The sequence below is a fragment of the Callorhinus ursinus genome, unplaced genomic scaffold, assembly GCF_003265705.2.
Source record: "Callorhinus ursinus isolate GAN/ISIS: 27379988/994484 unplaced genomic scaffold, GSC_fseal_2.0 scaffold24, whole genome shotgun sequence".
NCBI lineage: Eukaryota > Metazoa > Chordata > Mammalia > Carnivora > Otariidae > Callorhinus > Callorhinus ursinus.
In genome coordinates this window covers 20,416,371-20,435,369 of record NW_027397086.1, presented here as the reverse complement: position 1 = coordinate 20,435,369, position 18,999 = coordinate 20,416,371, and the positions used below count along the sequence as shown (strand labels likewise).

At 37.5% G+C, this 18,999-nt stretch overlaps 1 protein-coding gene across 6 annotated transcripts in view; it reads right to left on the bottom strand.

Annotated features, from left to right (window-relative positions):
* The window catches only part of TMEM245 (transmembrane protein 245), a 101,375-nt gene that overhangs the window by 57,184 nt on the left and 25,192 nt on the right, over positions 1 to 18,999 (bottom strand). For 3 of the 6 annotated variants that reach the window (XM_073876593.1, XM_073876594.1, XM_073876595.1), the window contains exons 4-8: positions 15,864 to 15,980; positions 13,338 to 13,556; positions 11,851 to 12,020; positions 8,583 to 8,606; positions 2,928 to 3,032 (exon numbers count right to left, since the gene is read on the bottom strand). In XM_073876593.1, the coding sequence (XP_073732694.1) occupies positions 2,928 to 3,032; positions 8,583 to 8,606; positions 11,851 to 12,020; positions 13,338 to 13,556; positions 15,864 to 15,980 (635 nt within the window). The remainder of the gene's footprint in view (positions 1 to 2,927; positions 3,033 to 8,582; positions 8,607 to 11,850; positions 12,021 to 13,337; positions 13,557 to 15,863; positions 15,981 to 18,999) is intronic. The other 3 variants (XM_025888313.2, XM_073876596.1, XM_073876598.1) reach the window with 3 other exon arrangements.

The window sequence follows — 18,999 nt, the reverse complement described above, 5'->3', positions numbered from 1 at the left end:
TTCACAATATAAAGTTTCATTCTCTGCAGCCTGAGATGTGTGAGTTGAGAAATGCAATCAAAGGCACAACCAATTTGCAAATCTCCCCAGGCTTTCAAAGTGCACAGGGCTCATTGAGGTCTCCCATATACCAGTTTAGGATGTATGGTTTATTAATCTTCTTATTATTAAGCCCTTCATGGTTCTCTTGCTTCCAGAACCTCCCCCTTTAATTTATAGCTGTTCTATTGCCAGCCCCAAACCAAGTCTACCACCTCCCACAGGAAAAGCTGCAAGTTTCTGTTGTCCAAGCTAGGTAGGATGAGAAAAATTCCAAGCAAGAAAGCCACAAATTACCTGTTTTACCAGCTGTAGTAACAGTTTTTCATGAGGAAACACTCCTCAAATTGTTGCCTAACTGATGGTTTCCCAATGCCCTGATATGGTGTTTTTAAATAATTTTTTTTTAAGATTTTATTTATTTGAGAGACAGAGAGAGCATGAGCAGGGGGGAGGGGCACAGGGAGAGGGAGAAGCAGACTCCCTGCTCAGCGGGGAGCCCGACACAGGGCTCAATCCCAGAACCCTTGGATCATGACCTGAGTTGTCAGACACTTAACCGACTGAGCCACCTAGGCGTCCCAGTGTTTTTAATAATTTTATACTGTTTTGCTCTTCCTTTCTGTGGGAAGGAATTATCTGACATCCTTGCCCTGTTATTACCCAAAGATGAAGCCAAAAGGAATTCTGACAAACTGGATGTGGATACAAAAGGAAAAAATGTGGTCAAGGATGACCCTAAGGTTTTTCACCTAAGCAAGTAGAATGGAGTGGTCATTTACACCAAAACAGACTATCAGGAGAAAAGACAAGCAAGGAAAGAGCTGAAGTTCAGTTTTTGACATGTTATATTTGAGAAGGCTATTAGACATTCAAGTGGATACTCTCATGATATTTTAGAGAATCCCATTATTGGCTGGGAGAATAAACTAGATAACCAATAAGTTTCCTTCAAAAGCTCAGTTTGCATAAGTCTTAGACCACAAAAAAGTGGTTCAGTAATACATGTAATCAAAGTTCAGGAAAGCAAAAGCTCACTGAAGCATGGGTTGAACAATGAAAAAGGATGTGAAAAATGAACAGAATTGACATGAGCAGTCAAGAAGACCCTATGCCAAAAAACAAAGAAAGGAAAGTGGAATAGAAGAGCAGGAGAAAAGAAAAAGAGAAAAAAAATGGAAGATCATACTGGTATAAGGTTTCTCTAAGAACTAGAATAGAAGGTAAGAATGTATAATTGGCAGGCTTAGGCAAAATATAACAAAAACAAAAACGGTCTCTGAACAAGTCTATACAGTTTATGTGACCATACATGATCAATATCCAAAGAACAGATAAGAACTACATAGAAACTGAAACAGAGATATGGAGAGAGCAAGTTGTTAGAAGCTGAGACTGAGGACATACTGAGGCTGAAAATAAAATAACTGAGAACAGGACTTCCAAGTGGAGATTCACACAGCAGGAAACACTGCAATCCTTTAGTAAATTCTGCATATCAGATTATCTATTGAGAACATATCTCTACAGCATTATATGAAAATTTGTCATATCCATGATTTCACATAAACTTCACAATTCCTGGAAAGTAACATATCAAAATCTAGGATGAGAAGCTCAGTGGACTTCAGATAAAAATTAAGATATATAATAAAAATTTATTTTAAAAGTCAGTAAGATACATCACTATCAAGAAAATTTTAGTTGTACTTTATTTTTTTTATAATGAAGGGTGTTAAAACCTGAATGTTTGTATCCTCCCAAAATTCTTAGGTTCAAATTCTAACCTCCAATAGGATGGTTAAGAGACAGGGCCTTTGGGAAGTAATTAGTTTACAAGGATGGAGCCCTCATTATGGGATTAGTGTCATTATAAGACACAAGAGAGGTGATCTTTCTCTCCACCATGTGAGGGTACAAGGAGAAAATGGTCATTTCTAAACCAGACAGAGTGCCTTTTACCAAGAACTTGCCCATGGTGGCACCTTGATCTGAGACTCCCCAACTCCACAACTGTGACAAATAAATGTTTGCTGTTTAAGCCACCCAGTCTACGGTATTCTGTTACAGCAGTCCAAACTAAGAGAAAGAAAGAATTGGCAGTGTAAGCTGGAAGTACCTAGACAGTGAGACATAAAGATTCTATGGTAAATTAGCAGAAAGACCAATGGGCAAGAAGGGAAGGAGCTAATCAAGAAATTCTGATCTAGTAAACAACGAACTAACTAGATTAGGACTCATGACCCCAGATCACAGTTCGCCCATTAAAAAAAGAAGCCATTTATTCTTCACTATCTCAATTTTTTTAATCTGTGATCATTTATGATGATTTTGATAACAAAATTAAAATGCACATAAGAAAATTAAAAGTAGGCAAATTCATGGCAAAACTAATAATGCAGGGCGCCTGGGTGGCTCAGTTGGTTAAGCAACTGTCTTCAGCTCAGGTCATGATCCTGGAGTCCCGGGATCAAGTCCCGCATCGGGCTCCTGGTTCAGCGGGGAGTCTGCTTCTCCCTCTGACCCTCCCCCTCTCATGTGCTCTCTCTCTCTCTCTCTCTCTCATTCTCTCTCCCTCAAATAAAATTTAAAAAATAAATAAAAATAATGCAAAAATCTAAATAATTTAATTGCTATATATATTAATAAGCAAAGTGAGCTTTCCATGCCAGCTTCTGCCAGCTTCTTCTGCATACTACAATTCTTTTTTAAGTAAGCTCCACGCCCAGTACAGAGCCCAACTAGGGATTTGAACTCACAACCCTGAGAGCAAGACCTGAGCTTATACCAAGAGTCAAATTCTTAACCAACTGAGCCACCAAGGCGCCCCTGCATACTACAATTCCAACAAGAGTTTATCAATGGCAATAGTAATTATCATACTCTACCTTTGCAGTCAGGAGTAGAGCTAAAAGAAGGGTTCCTATTACTAACAAAAATATGATGAAAATGCTTATTATTTTGTCTAACATCTTCTCCAACCAGATGATCATCTGCACAGAAACAAAAAAGAGAATTACTTTTCTTTCAAGCACAACTTAATAAAAATGCATACATATTCAAATATTATTAAGACAAAATAGGATAGTCAGCATTGCAAATCAAACTATGGCATAATGATTAAAGCTGTAAGCAACTTCAGAAAATTAACTAATAGCATTAATTACTGTTGTTATATAAAAAGTTTATTAACTAGGGGCGCCTGGGTGGCTCAGTTGGTTAAGTGACTGCCTTTGGCTCAGGTCATGATCCCAGAGTCCTGGGATCGAGTCCCGTGTCGGGCTCCCGGCTCAGCAGGGAGCCTGCTTCACCCTCTGACCTTCTCCCCTCTCATGCTGTCTCTCTCTCTCTCTCAAATAAATAAATAAAATCTTAAAAAAAAAAAGTTTATTAACTAATGACGTAATGTATGGTGATTAACATAATAATAAAAAATAAATTAAAAAAAGTTTATTATTGTCCTATCTAAGAAAAGGCAATTTGAACAAAATCCATATTTACTTTTGAATTCTCATACAGTGGTATATTTACATTTCAGATTGTAATTTGTAATTGGCAAATATTCTAAATGACATAAAATATTTATTTTTTTTTAAGATTTTATTTATTTACTTGAGAGAGAGAATGAGACAGAGAGAGTACATGAGAGGGGGGAGGGTTAGAGAGAGAAACAGACTCCCCGCTGAGCAGGGAGCCCAATGCGGGACTCGATCCTGGGACTTGCTTAACCAACTGAGTCACCCAGGCGCCCTAACATTATTTCATTTAAATATTTTATGTCATGGGTGCCTGGGTGGCTCAGTTGGTTAAGCGACTGCCTTCGGCTCAGGTCATGATCCTGGAGTCCCAGGATCGAGTCCCGCATCGGGCTCCCTGCTCAGCGGGGAGTCTGTTTCTCCCTCTAACCCTCCCCCCTCTCATGTACTCTCTCTCTCTCATTCTCACTCTCTCAAATAAATAAATAAATCTTTAAAAAATAAATAAATAAATGAAATAATGTTAATACATTAGCTGACCTCAAATCTCATTATACTGTCAATTAGCAAATATAGATAGCTTTACAAAAAATATGCCTCTTACAAAACAGGTATGCTCTAAATTATACAGATAAAATAGGAGCAAATTAAAATAGGAATTACATTCAAAATATTTTTTCCCTTTGATGCCACTAGGGTTACAAAAACAGTAATAATAAAAATCTAATGTTAAGGTAATGATAAATATCAATTTCAGAATACTACCCTGGGGGGGGTGGTCAGCAGGTAGATGCACAATTAGCAGGGGTACAAAATGGGCTTTAATTACATAGGTAATGTTTTATCAAGCTGGAGGACAGACTCACTGATGTTCTTTACATCTTTTTATATCTGAAATATTTTGTAACAAAATACTTTTTAAAATCTGATACTCCACTTGAAATTTCCATTCTTTTGAAAACATAAGCTTTAGGACAAATTGACTGTAAATAAAAAATAATCATTACTGTAATGGTTATTCCTTAATCAATAATTAAAATTATGCTCTTCCTAAATGTTACTTGACATTCCATTTTGAGTATAACTTCTCTCATCTTTCACAATCACAAATAATCCTACATTTAAAAAAATGTTTGTTTTCAGAATATGTAATAATTCTGACAGATTTCTAGAATTTCTGCCATGCAAAGCTACATTTAACATTTCAAAAATAAAATAAATTAGATGACTGCTGAAATACCACATTGCACCCCTCAACCCCTATAAGCTACAGCATTGCTGAATAAGTTAGTCTTAATTTAAATCTGAATTACGCTCTCCAGTGAGTTAAACAAACAAGAGCAAATGGTGGTTAAAAATAAAACATGACTTCTAAAACATTTTCCATTCCATGCTATAAGCTTGCATCCCTTTATCTTTCATGAAAGATACTATCACTAAAAGATCAATGCAGTAAGCTCAAAGATAAAAAGTTCATCTTTTATCTTGACAATTACAGCTTCAAACAGAAGAGTTAATTTTCAGTGCATGCTACCAAAGCATCAAAGACAATGCAGAGATTAAAAAAAGTAGTATCAAGTTTTTAAGATATGGAAGGTCAGATGTCATATTTTGAATGTACATTCTAAAATCAATGAAACTGAAAAGTTTCACAATTAGAAACCAGCTCTACACAGAGTTCTTGAGACAGTTTCCTCAGGAAAAAGCTAGTGTTGTATTATTCTTCTTTGTAGTACCCAAGCCTGACAGTGCACGGCACATGGTGAAAGCTCAAATATATATCTGAACAGGCAAACATAAATAATTTCAGAATTAAGACTAGATCTGTATTCACAAATTACAATTTCTAAAAATAACTTGGGAGCCCCAATTTTTTGAAAAATGTCTATTCTGAAATATGTTTTTTAAATGTAAATGATGATTTAGAAAGTATATCTAAATTTAAGTCCAGGTATTTCTAACATATAAAACATGGGATTCACAAACACATTATGAATACCAACATTACAAAATCAAGCTTTATGTTTTTAAACCACAGTAGAATTTTCCTACCAGAGGCATATACCTAAGGATTGGAAAAAATCCACACTAAGAGTCAGCTAAATAAAAATGTATATTCAGGGCTAACAGTGAGGGTTAGAGGTTTCATTCAAAATTTAAAATAAATAAAACCACTTAAGATGCTCAATATATAAACTAAAAAAGATGGGGAGGGGAATCTACTCACATTATAGATGGCTAAAGTACAGTGAAAAAACAGGACAAAAAGGGAGACAGAGAGAAAGAGAGAGAGGAGTGGGAAAGAGAGACCAGGAAGACTTATTAAAGAATAAAGGGAGATTTTTTTTTTTTTAAAGGTCAAAACAGGAGGAAAAACTGGGTGGCTGGCGGGAATTGGTGCATAGAACGAGGACCAATCAATAAAGAGGAACTAACGAAGTGGACAGAAAACTTAGATGGAGGGTAAGAACCCCAAGAAAGAGTGAATGGAACAAGACTCTCAAGGAAACAGAAACTCGGACATAGAGAAACATAGGGGCACCTGGGTGGCTCAGTCAGTTAAGCATCTGTTTTCAGCTCAGGTCATGATCCCGGGGTGCTGGGATCGAGCTCTGCTTTGGGCTGTCTGCTCAGCAGGGGAGTGTGTTTCTTCCTCTGCCCCTGCTTGTGCTCTGTCTCGCTCACTCTCTCTCTCAAATAAATGAATGAAATCTTAAAAAAAAAAAAAAAAAAGGAGAGAGAGAAACATGGACAAAAGAAGCAATGGAGAAGCAGAAGGGAATGGAGGAGAGAATTCCTAAAGAAATGCCAGAGGCACTGTCCAAGGAGACAGATCCTGTGCTGTGCTCAGCTTTGGGCAGCAGGACCCACACCACCTGTCATCACTGCCATCAGCTGTCATTCCTGCCTGCCTGTAGAAATCACACTGTCCCTGGTGATCTCCCCAGTCTTCTGTGCTCTGAGAAATTATCTTAGTTATTAAACTTTATTTTCTTAAAGGGGAAGGGGAGTAATTTTAAAATGACATTCTGAATGTTTCCAGTGTGAATGAAAGGCACGCATTTTTTTAAATTTAGAGAGGTCAGTAAATGTATGGCAAGGCCTTGAAACTTCTAAACTGGCTTTATTTATAGCAAGCTATTAAGAAAGTTATCGTTCCACTACTGAGTTTTCTATTTCATTATTCTGGGCCTTTCATTTTGCTTTGCTTTTTGAACCAAATTCTAGTTGAGTCTTAGTGCAAATAACCAACACTAAAAAATAAAACAAGCCTTGAGAAATAGGTTATGTCTCAATTAACCACAGATATGTTCTCTCTCACCCTCCCTTCCCTTGAATTCACTCCACTTGAATCTGAAAAACCAAATACCCAATGCTGCAAATTTTCTGACCTTGGATGTAATGTAATAAAACAGACCTCAACTTATTTATGTGCTTCCCTAGAACGCACAGTCCCAGAACTTACAGCAGCACTCCTGCTCTCCACCAATGCTTTACCCGTGCTATACGGAATCATCAAAGAAAGGAAACCGTCACTTGATCTCTTAGGAATCTTTTAAAACTGAGTCACAACTGACTAGCTATGAATTAGGTTCCTAAATTAGGTGATCTAACTCATGTAGTCACCTAAGGTTAAATCAAATTGCACCTAATGACTTTGGCTCTCCTTTCTCTCATCCCTTGAGGACAATTTCATTTCAATGTACACAAGTTGGAGCAGTGTATAAAACCACCTCTTCTGATCAAAACAAGAAAATGTGGCTTTTGTTTGCAGGACTATCATTTGCCAAGGATTGAACTCATTTACTCATATTAGTTTTGCAGGGAATGGAGGTACAGACAACAGCATGTACGTTGGTGGGAGCGAGAGAGTGCCTGGTAAGTGTATGTATGTATGTATTTTACACACTGTTTATTTTCAATCCAAAGTTCAGAAGTTTAAGACATTGTCAAGTCCCCTCTTTCTTCTTCTTCAAAAGAAAGAAGAAAACCCTAATCTCTACACTCAAAAGTGTCACCTTGGTCTATTTCTAAGAAGTACCACATTCTTCTTAAGGTCTGCTATAATATCTCCACTGCCAATTTTAGAGTTTTGTTGTGTCTAAACACAATACACATAAATGTCACCTCTGGCTATCTGTCTCAGGGATTTGATGAATTTAAGTCTAGAACTACTATATGTGGACTATATATCACAAGTACAGCATTCCTAATTTATCTGGATTATCCTTTATCAAAGTTATTAAAAATGTACCTATTTCATGCAAATCATGTGAAGCATTCACCATACATACAACCTCATACCTTGGGAAATACGAGGTCACAGGCCATGACCACAATCTTTTTTAAGTTAAAAATGAAATTCTAGAATAGTAGCTATTAAAAAAAAAAAAAGACACTATATAAAATTACCAGCCAAGTGAATCAAGTATTTCACAAATTTATCTTTTTAAAAAATTCCTGTGTCATTTATAAAATAAGTAGCAATAAAAAGTTCTTTTTGCGGCGCCTGGGTGGCTCAGTCATTTAAGCTTCTGCCTTTGGCTCAGGTCTTGATCCCGGGGCCCTGGGATCCAGCCCTGCATCTGGTTTCCTGCTCAAAAGGGAGCCTGCTTCTCCCTCTCTCTCTGCCTCTCCCCCCTGCTCATGCTCTCTTTCTCTCAAATAAATAAATAAAATCTTTAAAAAAAAAAAAGTTCTCTTTCCTTTTCGGTAACTCTTGCCTAATGTGCTCTCACACATCAAAGAAGACTAAAGTAAGGCTACATTATAGAGCTGAAAAGGAACGTCACTCACTCACTGTGGACAGAATGACTGTAAGACAGAACTTCTTACACACACCTGGGCAAGGAGATAGTAACCATATATCCTAAATATATAGCTTTGGGTGTTGAGCAAATTGTACTGTGATAGTATCAACATTTCACGACCTTCCATAGCTTATTAATTTGAACTTTAAAAGCAAAAACTAATTTTGACATATGGACAGAAACAGAATGAGAATGGAGATACAGGGGGAAGTTACAGAATTCAATAGTAAAAACCAACATCCATGTGTTCATTTACCTTCTTATTTAGCCAGTGCCAGAGCTTGAGGATAGGGGGTAAGGTAAGAGAAGATAAGAACAGTGGAATATCATTAGAGAATGCAATAATAGTATGAAAAGAAAAGAAAGTCACTGAGAGTATGAGAAGGAAATAATCCCAGACCAAAAAAACAAAACAAAAACTAGAAAAATAATTGTAATGCATTAACAAAGTTTTAAAATCAAGTGAATATAGTATTTGTTTAAGATATACAGATTGAAATAACCACAAGCTTTGTGGGCAATTCAACAATTAAAAATACATAAAATAGCCTGAATGTTTATCAGCTTAAATAGTCACACCAAATTCCAAAGATCAGAATAATAACTAAGATTCTTTCACATTATCTTGTACCAAAAGGATTTTTAATTCATGTTCATATACTATGTGTTCATTGAACTTTGTGGTTGTAGCTTTATAGTATTGGTTATTTCACATTTTTTTAAACAGTGAAACACTTCACAGCTCATTTGGAACAGTGAACACATGGCCAAAGAGCAGACACATCCAAGATTCTGTTAATATTTGGTGTATTTCCTTCCATCTCAATTTTTCTGGCACACATCCTTCTACTTTATGTAACATCCTTTCTTTCACAATTAACATTACCTCATCTAAACACCTCACAATATTTAGCCCTATAATAACTAATGCTAGTTAGTGGACACATGATGTAAAACTCGTTAAACATAGGATTTAAGGCATTATTAGTGATATAAAAAGTATAAAAGCTAAAAAGCATAATTTTATCAGAGTAACTGTAAATGCTCTTTGCAGAGTTTTTTACTAAAAGTACACTCAATGCATGTTTAAAACTATACTTCAAACAATCTCCTGTAGAGGAATATTTTCAAAAACAGTAGTCTAATCAATCAAAATTTAACAGAAACATGAAAAACAGATTTATTCCCCAAAGCAGCAGCCCATATATATTATTAGATAAGATATAATTATGGCATCAATTACCACTAGACACTCAGTTTGCGATAGACATTTATTCTGATATGTTTTATTATTAGAGCCCAAAATGCTAGTTTTATTCATTTTACTGTCTCTCTTCCTTAAGAAGAACAAATTGGGGGGCGCCTGGGTGGCTCAGTTGGTTAAGCGACTGCCTTCAGCTCAGGTCATGATCCCAGAGTCCTGGGATCGAGCCCCGCATCGGGCTCCCTGCTCAGCAGGAAGCCTGCTTCTCCCTCTCCCACTCACCCTGCTTGTGTTCCCTCTCTCTCTGTCAATTAAATAAATAAAATCTTTAAAAAAAGAAAAAAAAAGAACAAATTGGCATACAAATTTGAATAAAAAAATGACAAATTTTTACAAGGCTACTCCATCACAAATACTTTTGATACCCCCAGAACTTCAACTGACACAACTATAGAGTTGTCCTAAGTGAAGGGTTCCAAATATAAGTCCGTGGAATTCTGAAAACAAGATTTAGTGTGTCCATCCCTTCTTAATAGTGGTAAGGCTGTCAGACGTTAACTGAAATTAAGAGTCGCCCTCTTTAAAGAGTCTGAAGGACTAAATCTGCTCTAGTAAGACAAAGCTTCACCCTATACCAGGAAGATGTGATAAATATGTTAAAATTTGTGGGAAGTCTTAGACTTTTTCTTATTTAAAAAGTTGAAAAAAGTAAGAATACAAATAGGCAAATCACAAAATAAAAATATAAATAGCCAATAAGCAAACTCTATTTTTTAAAATTTCAAATTAAAACCACATTGAGATACTTCTTTTTATGAAACTGAAAAGGACATTTTGTTACATTATAAGATCTAGTATTGGCAAGAGCTCAGGAAACGGGCATTGCCTTATGTTACACTGATGGTAATTAAAACTGGCAAACTTTCTGGAAGACAGAAAGATCGACTTTTGGTTTTGGCTCAGATCATGATCTCGCGGTGGCAGGATCGAAACCCACGTTGGGCTCTGTGCTGCGGAGTCTGCTTCAAATTCTCTCTACCTCTCCCTCTCACTCACTCTCTCTCAAATAAATAAATAAAATCTTAAAAAAAAAAAAAAAACAGAAAAAAATATCCCCCTGCATCTCTGTTGCCCCAGGAGATGTTACCATGGCTTTAAAAGACTTCTTTCCTTCCACCTCACATGAACTCCAGTTATTCTTCTCATCTCTATCTACGCTGGTTTAATCTAACAGTATTAGTGACTTCACCTAACCTGAAGTCATGGACGGACCTGCTCGGGAAACAGTTACTAGGCTCTGTGAGGAAGTCTGGCTCACACAGCACAGCACCCACAAAGACCTCGACTGGGTCTCACCTGACTCTCCAGCCTTGCTTCTGCATATATCCCACCATGCCTGTTTCCTTGGAGCTCCCAAAGAAGTCAGGCTGCGGCAGTCTCTATCTACCTCTGCCCTGCTCCGTCCACCTATTCCTCCTGCCCTGTTACCTAAGAAACTCCTACTTGTGCTTCAAAATTTGCTCTGGCACCACCTCTTCTGCAAAACCTCCCCTCTCCCACTACCTCGCCAATAGTGAGTCCTTTCTTGCTCAGTACTAACACTGTACTCTGTACATACTTTGCTCCACAAATTAAAACCACAGCTAACACACAGAGCTTATTATGAATCAGGCTTTGATCTAGGAACTGTACATCTATTAACTCATTTAACTCCCACAGCCGTTCTCCGAGATGCATGCTATTATATTTATTGTATTGATAAGGAAAACAAGGCACAGAAAGGTTAAGAAATTCATCCAAGATCACATAGCTAGTAAATAGCAGAACTGGGATCAGGGTTCATGCTCCTAACCACTGAGTCTGAATTTTAATGGACTGCTGTCTCTCCACTAAACAGAGCTCCTGCATCTAGTTTTCTCTGAGTCAGTGGATTTTCCTGAGGACTTAGCCCATTATCTGACATGTAGGAATTACTCCAGAAATACTGCACTGAGGCGGCATTACCTGGCAATATAATTGTACACAAATCACATAGCCCCTCTAGATTTCAATTTGATCCTTATAAAATGAGGGAGTTGAACAGGTGCTCCATAACATCCTCTTCTCCCATTTTTAAGAGGGAAAACTACTTACAAAATACTGACTTAAACTAAATCTATCCTACCCTTACATAAGCCATAATTCTAAACTTTAAATTTCATAACAGATGTAGACATGAAATGTGTTATCGACAATCATAGTATGAATACCAAATACCATGACATGGAATATATGCATATATAAACTCCATTAAAACAGCCCAAGTCTTAAAATACAATACCTTGCTATCGACTTTTAACAAGAATTTTCCAAGCCCAACAACTGGCCACGGGGCGAGAGCCTCCTGCCGCTCCCTGAGGAAGTGCTCCACGGCCTGCCACCACACGAGGCAGCGTTTCTCCAGGAAGTCCACAACTCCAAAGTGAATAATAAGCTTTTTGAGGATCCAAACTAGAAGAAAGGAATGCATATAAAACCAAAACATAGATTACAAAGTCAGAACGTGAAAAGGTCCTTTAATTTCATGTGACCTTTCTAAAACAGTGAAGCTAATATTAAATAAAAATCAATTAAGAAAAAAAGGCAATTCCATCATTAACATTTTTAAATCTCTAGAGAGGTCCTAGGAAAGCACCTATGGTCTCCAGAATAAGCCCAGAGTAATTACAGGCTGTAGAAAATGTTCTGGGGGCCCCCTGTTCAAAGCCTGCTCTCCCAAACCATGTCAAATCGTTATGATAGGCTGAAGGTCAAGAAATGCCTAGGATAAATGTTAACTCCTGCTAACAACTTTTAAAGAGAAGGGGGTTCCAACAGTACCTGACACAATTTGGCAGTATAAAATAAATCATTTGGCAAAACCAAAAATGTACGGAACAATTCAGAAAGAGCAATTTAAACTATTTCACTAAACAATTCTATAAATTCCTTAACAGAAAGCATAGCTATGGTATGTACTTTGTGACTAGTTCCAATTGCCAAACAGAAGTTCTGTTTGAGAATGCAAGAAGCAGATACAAACTTCGACCTCATATTCTATGTTCTCTAAGGACAAGCACTATACAGTGTTCTGGTCCTAACAAATCTTTTAAAAAAAAAAATTTTTTTTTTAAAAGGTAACTATTTCATTAACTGTCCAAGTTAATGAGAATCACAAGTTTTAAAACTAAGGATCTAGAAGGTAAATGGTCCTATGAGTTTAGATTTTTAAACCATGGTGGAAAACAGGCTCCAAAAAGGAAATTATGTTTAAATCAATAATGAAAAGCTTTGATAAAGAAAGGACTAATCAAATTTAGGCGGTATCTGGATGGCAGGACCCAGAGCATCAACTGAGGACTTAATAAATTTGGCAAAGGGGAGCACCTGGGTGGCTCAGGTCCTGATCTCAGGGTCCTGGATCAAGCCCTGCATCGGGCTCCCTGCTCAGCAGGGAGTCTGCTTCTCCCTATGCCCCGCCCCGTTGTTCGTGCTTGCACACACGCATTCTCTCTCTCAAATAAAATCTTTTAAAAAATAAAAAAATAAACAAGTAAATTTGGCAAAGGTTCTGACTGCAGTAAGAGGTTAAGCCCAAACAATCAGTAAAGCATGAAATAAAAGATTCTTCTAAAATTCACCTGAATTACTTACTTTTCCATTCTCAGAAGACAGCTTTAAATATACAGTTGTTTTATCTTAAAAGAGAGTAATATTACCTCAAATATTAAAATCCAAAATTTAAAGAAAAAGAAGTCTTCCAAGACCAGACCATAAGGGACCAATTACCAGCAATAGGCACTGGCAGCAACTGTACAATCCACAGGTTCAACCAGAGTTGGACTCCAATAATGGCCCACACGAGGGACACAAAGTAGATGTCGCTGGTCTTCTTCTTCCTGACAAATGTTCCCATTTCAGGCCTTTGTCTGCCCAGAGTGGGTGAAGGAGAGGAAGGTGAAGGAGAGGAAGAGAGCGCTGGAGGGGGCTCTCCTCTGTCCATGGTTTCTGAAAAGGGGGGTAAAATCATCACCATATTAGTCCACATTAGTTAGCAGTCCTACAGAGCAATTCACTAAGCTACTCTATTGTAAGCCTTCAAAATGGACTCTGATAGTATGATTATATTGGATTAAAAAAGAAACGAAGATCTGGATGTATGCTTGCATATGCACTGAAAAACGTGTGGAGAATTACATTACTGACCGTATTTAAATCTAGGGAAACTGAGTTTGTTGGGGGGTAGAGCTGGGTATGGTGATTTTTTTTACATTTTACTGTATGCACTTCACACTGTTCAAAGTTTTATATATATATATATATATATATATATATATATATATATATAATTTAAACAAAAAACTATGACAAAATAGCTGAGAATTATAATTACCCCATGAAAACTCCTCAAACCGTATAAAGCAACAATATTAAGATACAGAATTCCTACATCTAAAAATGCCGCCTCTTTTAATATAATTTTATTAGATATATATGTATTTCTGATACAGAATGGCTTTTCAGTGTCATTTCACCTAAAATGGAGCCAACTGCTCTTATAAAAACAAACCCAGGGCTTTGAAACAGGTCATTCCCTTAGAATGAGAAATAAAACAATGACATATTGCTGGGGGTGAGGAATTTTCAAATAAAGGAGATTATACCGAATGATTTCACATAAAGTACTGTTTTCTAACAATGCAACTACCAAGTTACCTTTTACTATAGGGTTATATTATTTCTATTTCCTGGTTTTACCAAAAAATACCATATACCTCAGAAATCATCTAAGTCTTAATATTATTCAGTATATACCATGATGATGAAAATGAGTAACACCCTACAACTCGCATTTTGCCTTCCATTAAAAAAGCTAATGACAAAAGTATATTATATTTCATGAAGTCTCAAAAATAAAGGAAAGAAACAAGAACCCCCATACTGTCCCATAGTTTTTACATAGTTTTATGTAGTTATATCGTGTTCCACTTACCCTGTCGCACTTTCTTCCTTCAGTTGAATGTCACCTCCAGGAGAGCTAAGACCTTGTCTGTCTTGTTCTCCCTCCGCTGAACAGCACACAGAATAGTACCTGACATACAGTGGGTGCTCCCTAAATACTGCTGAAAGACAACCTTCCCTCTCATTTCATAATGTTCATAAGGAACTACACAGTAGCCCTCTGAGTGCTGTATTATAATGTCCTTAGTGCCTCTCCTAATGTTAAATGTTTATCTGTGAGTAAACTGTTACTACTGACATACTAGCAACACCGTATGTCAGCCCATCTCACCAGCCCAAACTAGTTATAATACGCTTCTGTTTGACTCTGCTCTTTAAGAATCTTTCTAATTTGGATACATCATGTTGGTGGGTGTGGTAGATACTTAGAAGAGTAAGTCCAAAACAAAAACATCATCCCCTCCTTCATTCAGAAAACATGATTCAATGTGAAATAAAAATGTGTTTTCCTACCACTCCAAATGACTTTTCTTAGCTGATCCCTCCTTTCAAGAGTTTTCGAAAGTCAGTTGTTCAGGAAGAGCTCACCAAAAATATTCTGTAACTGAAAATCCCCTGGCACTAGTAGACTGCTTGGCACAGAGATGGCCCTTTCCATTCCTAAACCCTGTGTGAGGACAGTGTGACTTTAAAGCTGATGTAAATCTACCAGCTGGATCTCTTAGAAGCATGGTATCCAGAACAACCAAACAGTCCACTTTAGGGGAAACAGTTAATATAGTAACAGCATGAGGCATGCAAAGCAAACTTTGAGAAGGAAAGCAAGAAATGCCAGAGAAATTGATGACTGTAAGAGAGAAAAAAAAAAAAAGAAAGAAAGAAAGAAAAAGTTGGGTCAACAACAAAAGCAAAATGTAAAGAGAACAAATGTAAAGAGAGCAAAATAGAACAATGAAGAAGAACTGACAGCTATAGAAGTGGAAAATCCAGGAAAGTATTAAGTGGGAAAAAATATGGAAAAGGTACAGAGGGCACCAAGAAAAAAAAAATAAAATGAAAGGAAAGTGAGAAGGAATAACAAAAGAAAAATAAGAAAAGTTTTTTAAAAAAAAAAAAGGGAAAAGATGAAGATTCAAGATAAGAAACATAAAAAGGTAAATAATTAAAAGCATGAAAAAAGTGATTATGTGAGAACAAAGATGAGAGGAGGAAATAGTGAAAAAGAGAAATCAAAGGAAAAGGAAGGACCAGTAAATTGCATTCTGTGATGCTCACGTCCTTAAGTTTATCCTTTATAAAGCGTCTTTCATTTTCAGAATGATTTTGAAAACATTTCTTCGTAAAGTCAGTCACCTGCAGGATGGGTGGAGGGCGGGTCCTCAGGGTTTGATTCGTACCCTGTGATGGAGATGGCCAAGGTTGCCAGAGTAGAAGCTGCCATGGAAATAACCTGCCCTGGTAACTCTGCTCCTGTAAAACAAGTATGTGTTTTTACAACTTTTTAAAGCAAAGTGGGAAACAACTGTTACAAGCGGAAACATAGTCCTAAGATTTCAAAAGCAACAAAACAAAATGGTTATGAGCTGATCCACTGGACCAGGGCCTCTTTACCAAGGGAGAATGCTTAAGAATCAATAGGAAAGTCTGCTAAAAATCTGGCTCCTGGACTCTGCATATCAGTCTCCCTTAAGAACTTCACACTGGTGCATGCAGCTCAGAGTGGAGATCTAAATGTGGAGTCCTGCTTTTTTACTTTTTAACTTCACAACTTAATGTAAATGCACATCTCTGCTGAAAAACACTGCCACACCAAGTCTGTGAGTTTCCTGAATGCAGATTGTCTTACTCTCCCTTGCATTACTAGCTCCCAGTACCGTACGGAACAGCTAACACTCAGTGCCCTCGATAAGAACATTTCATGAATGAAGAGGCAAACATATGGGTACTATGCAAAACCATATAGCTCCATAAGGTGCATAACTTATGGAGGCAAAAATCCACCACTGAGAGTCTAAAATATATTACTCTGTTTCATGTTATATGTTCCCATGTTAAGTTCCTAAAAGGTAGTACACCAAGCTTAATCATTTGCACTAAACTCAAATAAAACACTTACTGACTAATGAGGTCTGTCTGTAATGGTCAGCTCTTAATCTGCTATGGCAGACAACACAGACTAGCTCACCCAATACCAGGTCCTAGCATGCTTTCCTCCTCCAAGAGACTGGAAAGCTACAGACTATATTCCTTAGATTCCCTTGCAGCTAAGGTCCCATGTATAAGGCAGTTTCTACCAAGCAGGCACACCTGTACAAGACCCAGAAGACCAAAGTGGGACTGACTGTGATTTGGGCACTCACGTGTCAAATAGTCATGGAGGCATATGGTTTTTCTGCAGGAACTTACTTAGCAGAAGTTCTAAAAGTTCTGCTATCTGATCTCTAACTTTGTGGCAGCTGTGGCATTTCTGCTCAAATAGTTCTTTGGTGTCACTGAGCACTTTTCCCGGTTATATTACTTCTGCCTCTGTCAGATCCAAGCTTAATTGTCTGGTCTTCCCCAAAATTCTATATGCTAACCAATATCTCTTTCTATTCTAGCTAGTGTGGATTCTGCTGTCCACAACTAAGAACATTAACACTCACCAAATCATACACCCACACTCAGAGAGGTGGGACCTCACTTTTGGTAGGCCAATATACAATGTAACAACAGAGAATTCTGCCAACCAATGGAAATAGCTTTGACCATTCAGAAAGCCAATGAATTTCAGCTCCAAATGAATTCCACCTACTCAACAAATCCAAGGCTGGCCATCTCCCAGAGACAAGCAGGCCAGGCCCTGAAATGGCTCACCAGTAGACCGAACCATCCGGATCGAGAGCATTCATCTTACTCAACCATATCCTATTCTTCCTCTAATAAATGCCTAACAGAGGTTTGTTTTTAGGCAATCCAAGAGAAAGTCAAACTCATGATCTGGGAAGAGAACAAATGGGACCTATTCTTCCAGCCTAAGTATGTAGGGTGTTTCTTACACGTCAATACGGGAACAGGTTGGGAGGGAAAAACACTGTCGGGGCACCGGGGTGGCTCAGTCGTTAAGCGTCTGCCTTCGGCTCAGGTCATGATCTCAGAGTCCTGGGATCGAGCCCCGCATCAGGCTCCCTGCTCGGCAGGAAGCCTGCTTCTCCCTCTCCCACTCCCCCTGCTTGTGTTCCCTCCCTCGCTGTCTCTCTCTCTGTCAAATAAATAAATAAAATCTTAAAAAAAAAAAAAAGAAAGAAAGAAAGAAAGTCTTTCATGTCTCACAGGTTCTCATTACTCACTGTATTGAATGCTAGGAATAAAGACACAGACTCTGCCCCCATGGAGTTTAGTGGAAGAGACAGATACGAATTAAAGAACCACATGGAAAAAAAAAATCCTTATCGTACTTAGGAAATAATTTGTTAATTCACCTTAAAAAAAAAAAAAAAGAGGGGCACCTGGCCGGCTCACCTGATAGAGCATGTGTGCTACTCTTAATCTTGGGGTTGTGAGTTTGAGCCCCATACTGGGTGTACACATTACTTAAAAATAAAAAACTAAAAAAAGAAACCACAGAAATGTGAATGCATACAAACTACAGTGACTGCTATAAAGGAAATATACTATTTTATGAACTCCTAACAGAAAAAATCTGACTTAGTCTGGAGAATCAGGAATAGCTTCTCTTTAAGAAATGAAAATGAAGCTGAGTATCAGACAACAAAAAGAAATAAAAGGCATACAAATCGGCAAAGAAGTCAAACTCTCACTCCGCAGATGACATGATTCTCTATGTAGAAAACCCAAAGGACTCCACCAAAAAACTGCCAGAACTGATACAGGAAATCAGCAAAGTCACAGGATATAAAATCAATGCACAATAGTTAGTCGCATTTCTATACACTAACAATGAGGCAGAAGAAAGAGAATTCAAGGAATTGACCCCATTTACAATTGCACCAAAAACCGTAAGATACCTAGGAATACACCTAACCAACGAGGTAAAGGATCTGTACTCTGTATAGAACACTCATGAAAGAAATTGAGGAAGACAAAAAGAAATGGAAAAACATTCCATGCCCATGGACTGGAAGAACAAATATTGTTAAAATGTCTATGCTACCCAGAGCAATCTACACATGCAATCTCTACCAAAATACCATCAACTCTTTTCACAGAGCTGGAACGAAGAACCCTAAAATTTGTATGAAACCAAAAAAGACCCTGAATAGCCAAAGGAATGTTGAAAAAGAAAATCAAAACTGGAGGCATCACAATTCCAGATTTCAAGCCATATTACAAAGCTATAATCATCAAGACAGTATGGTACTGGCACAAAAACAGACACATAGATCAATGGAACAGATTAGAGAGCCCAGAAATGGACCCTCAACTCTATGGTCAACTCATCTTTGACAAAGCAGGAAAGAATGTCCAATGGAAAAAAGACAGTCTCTTG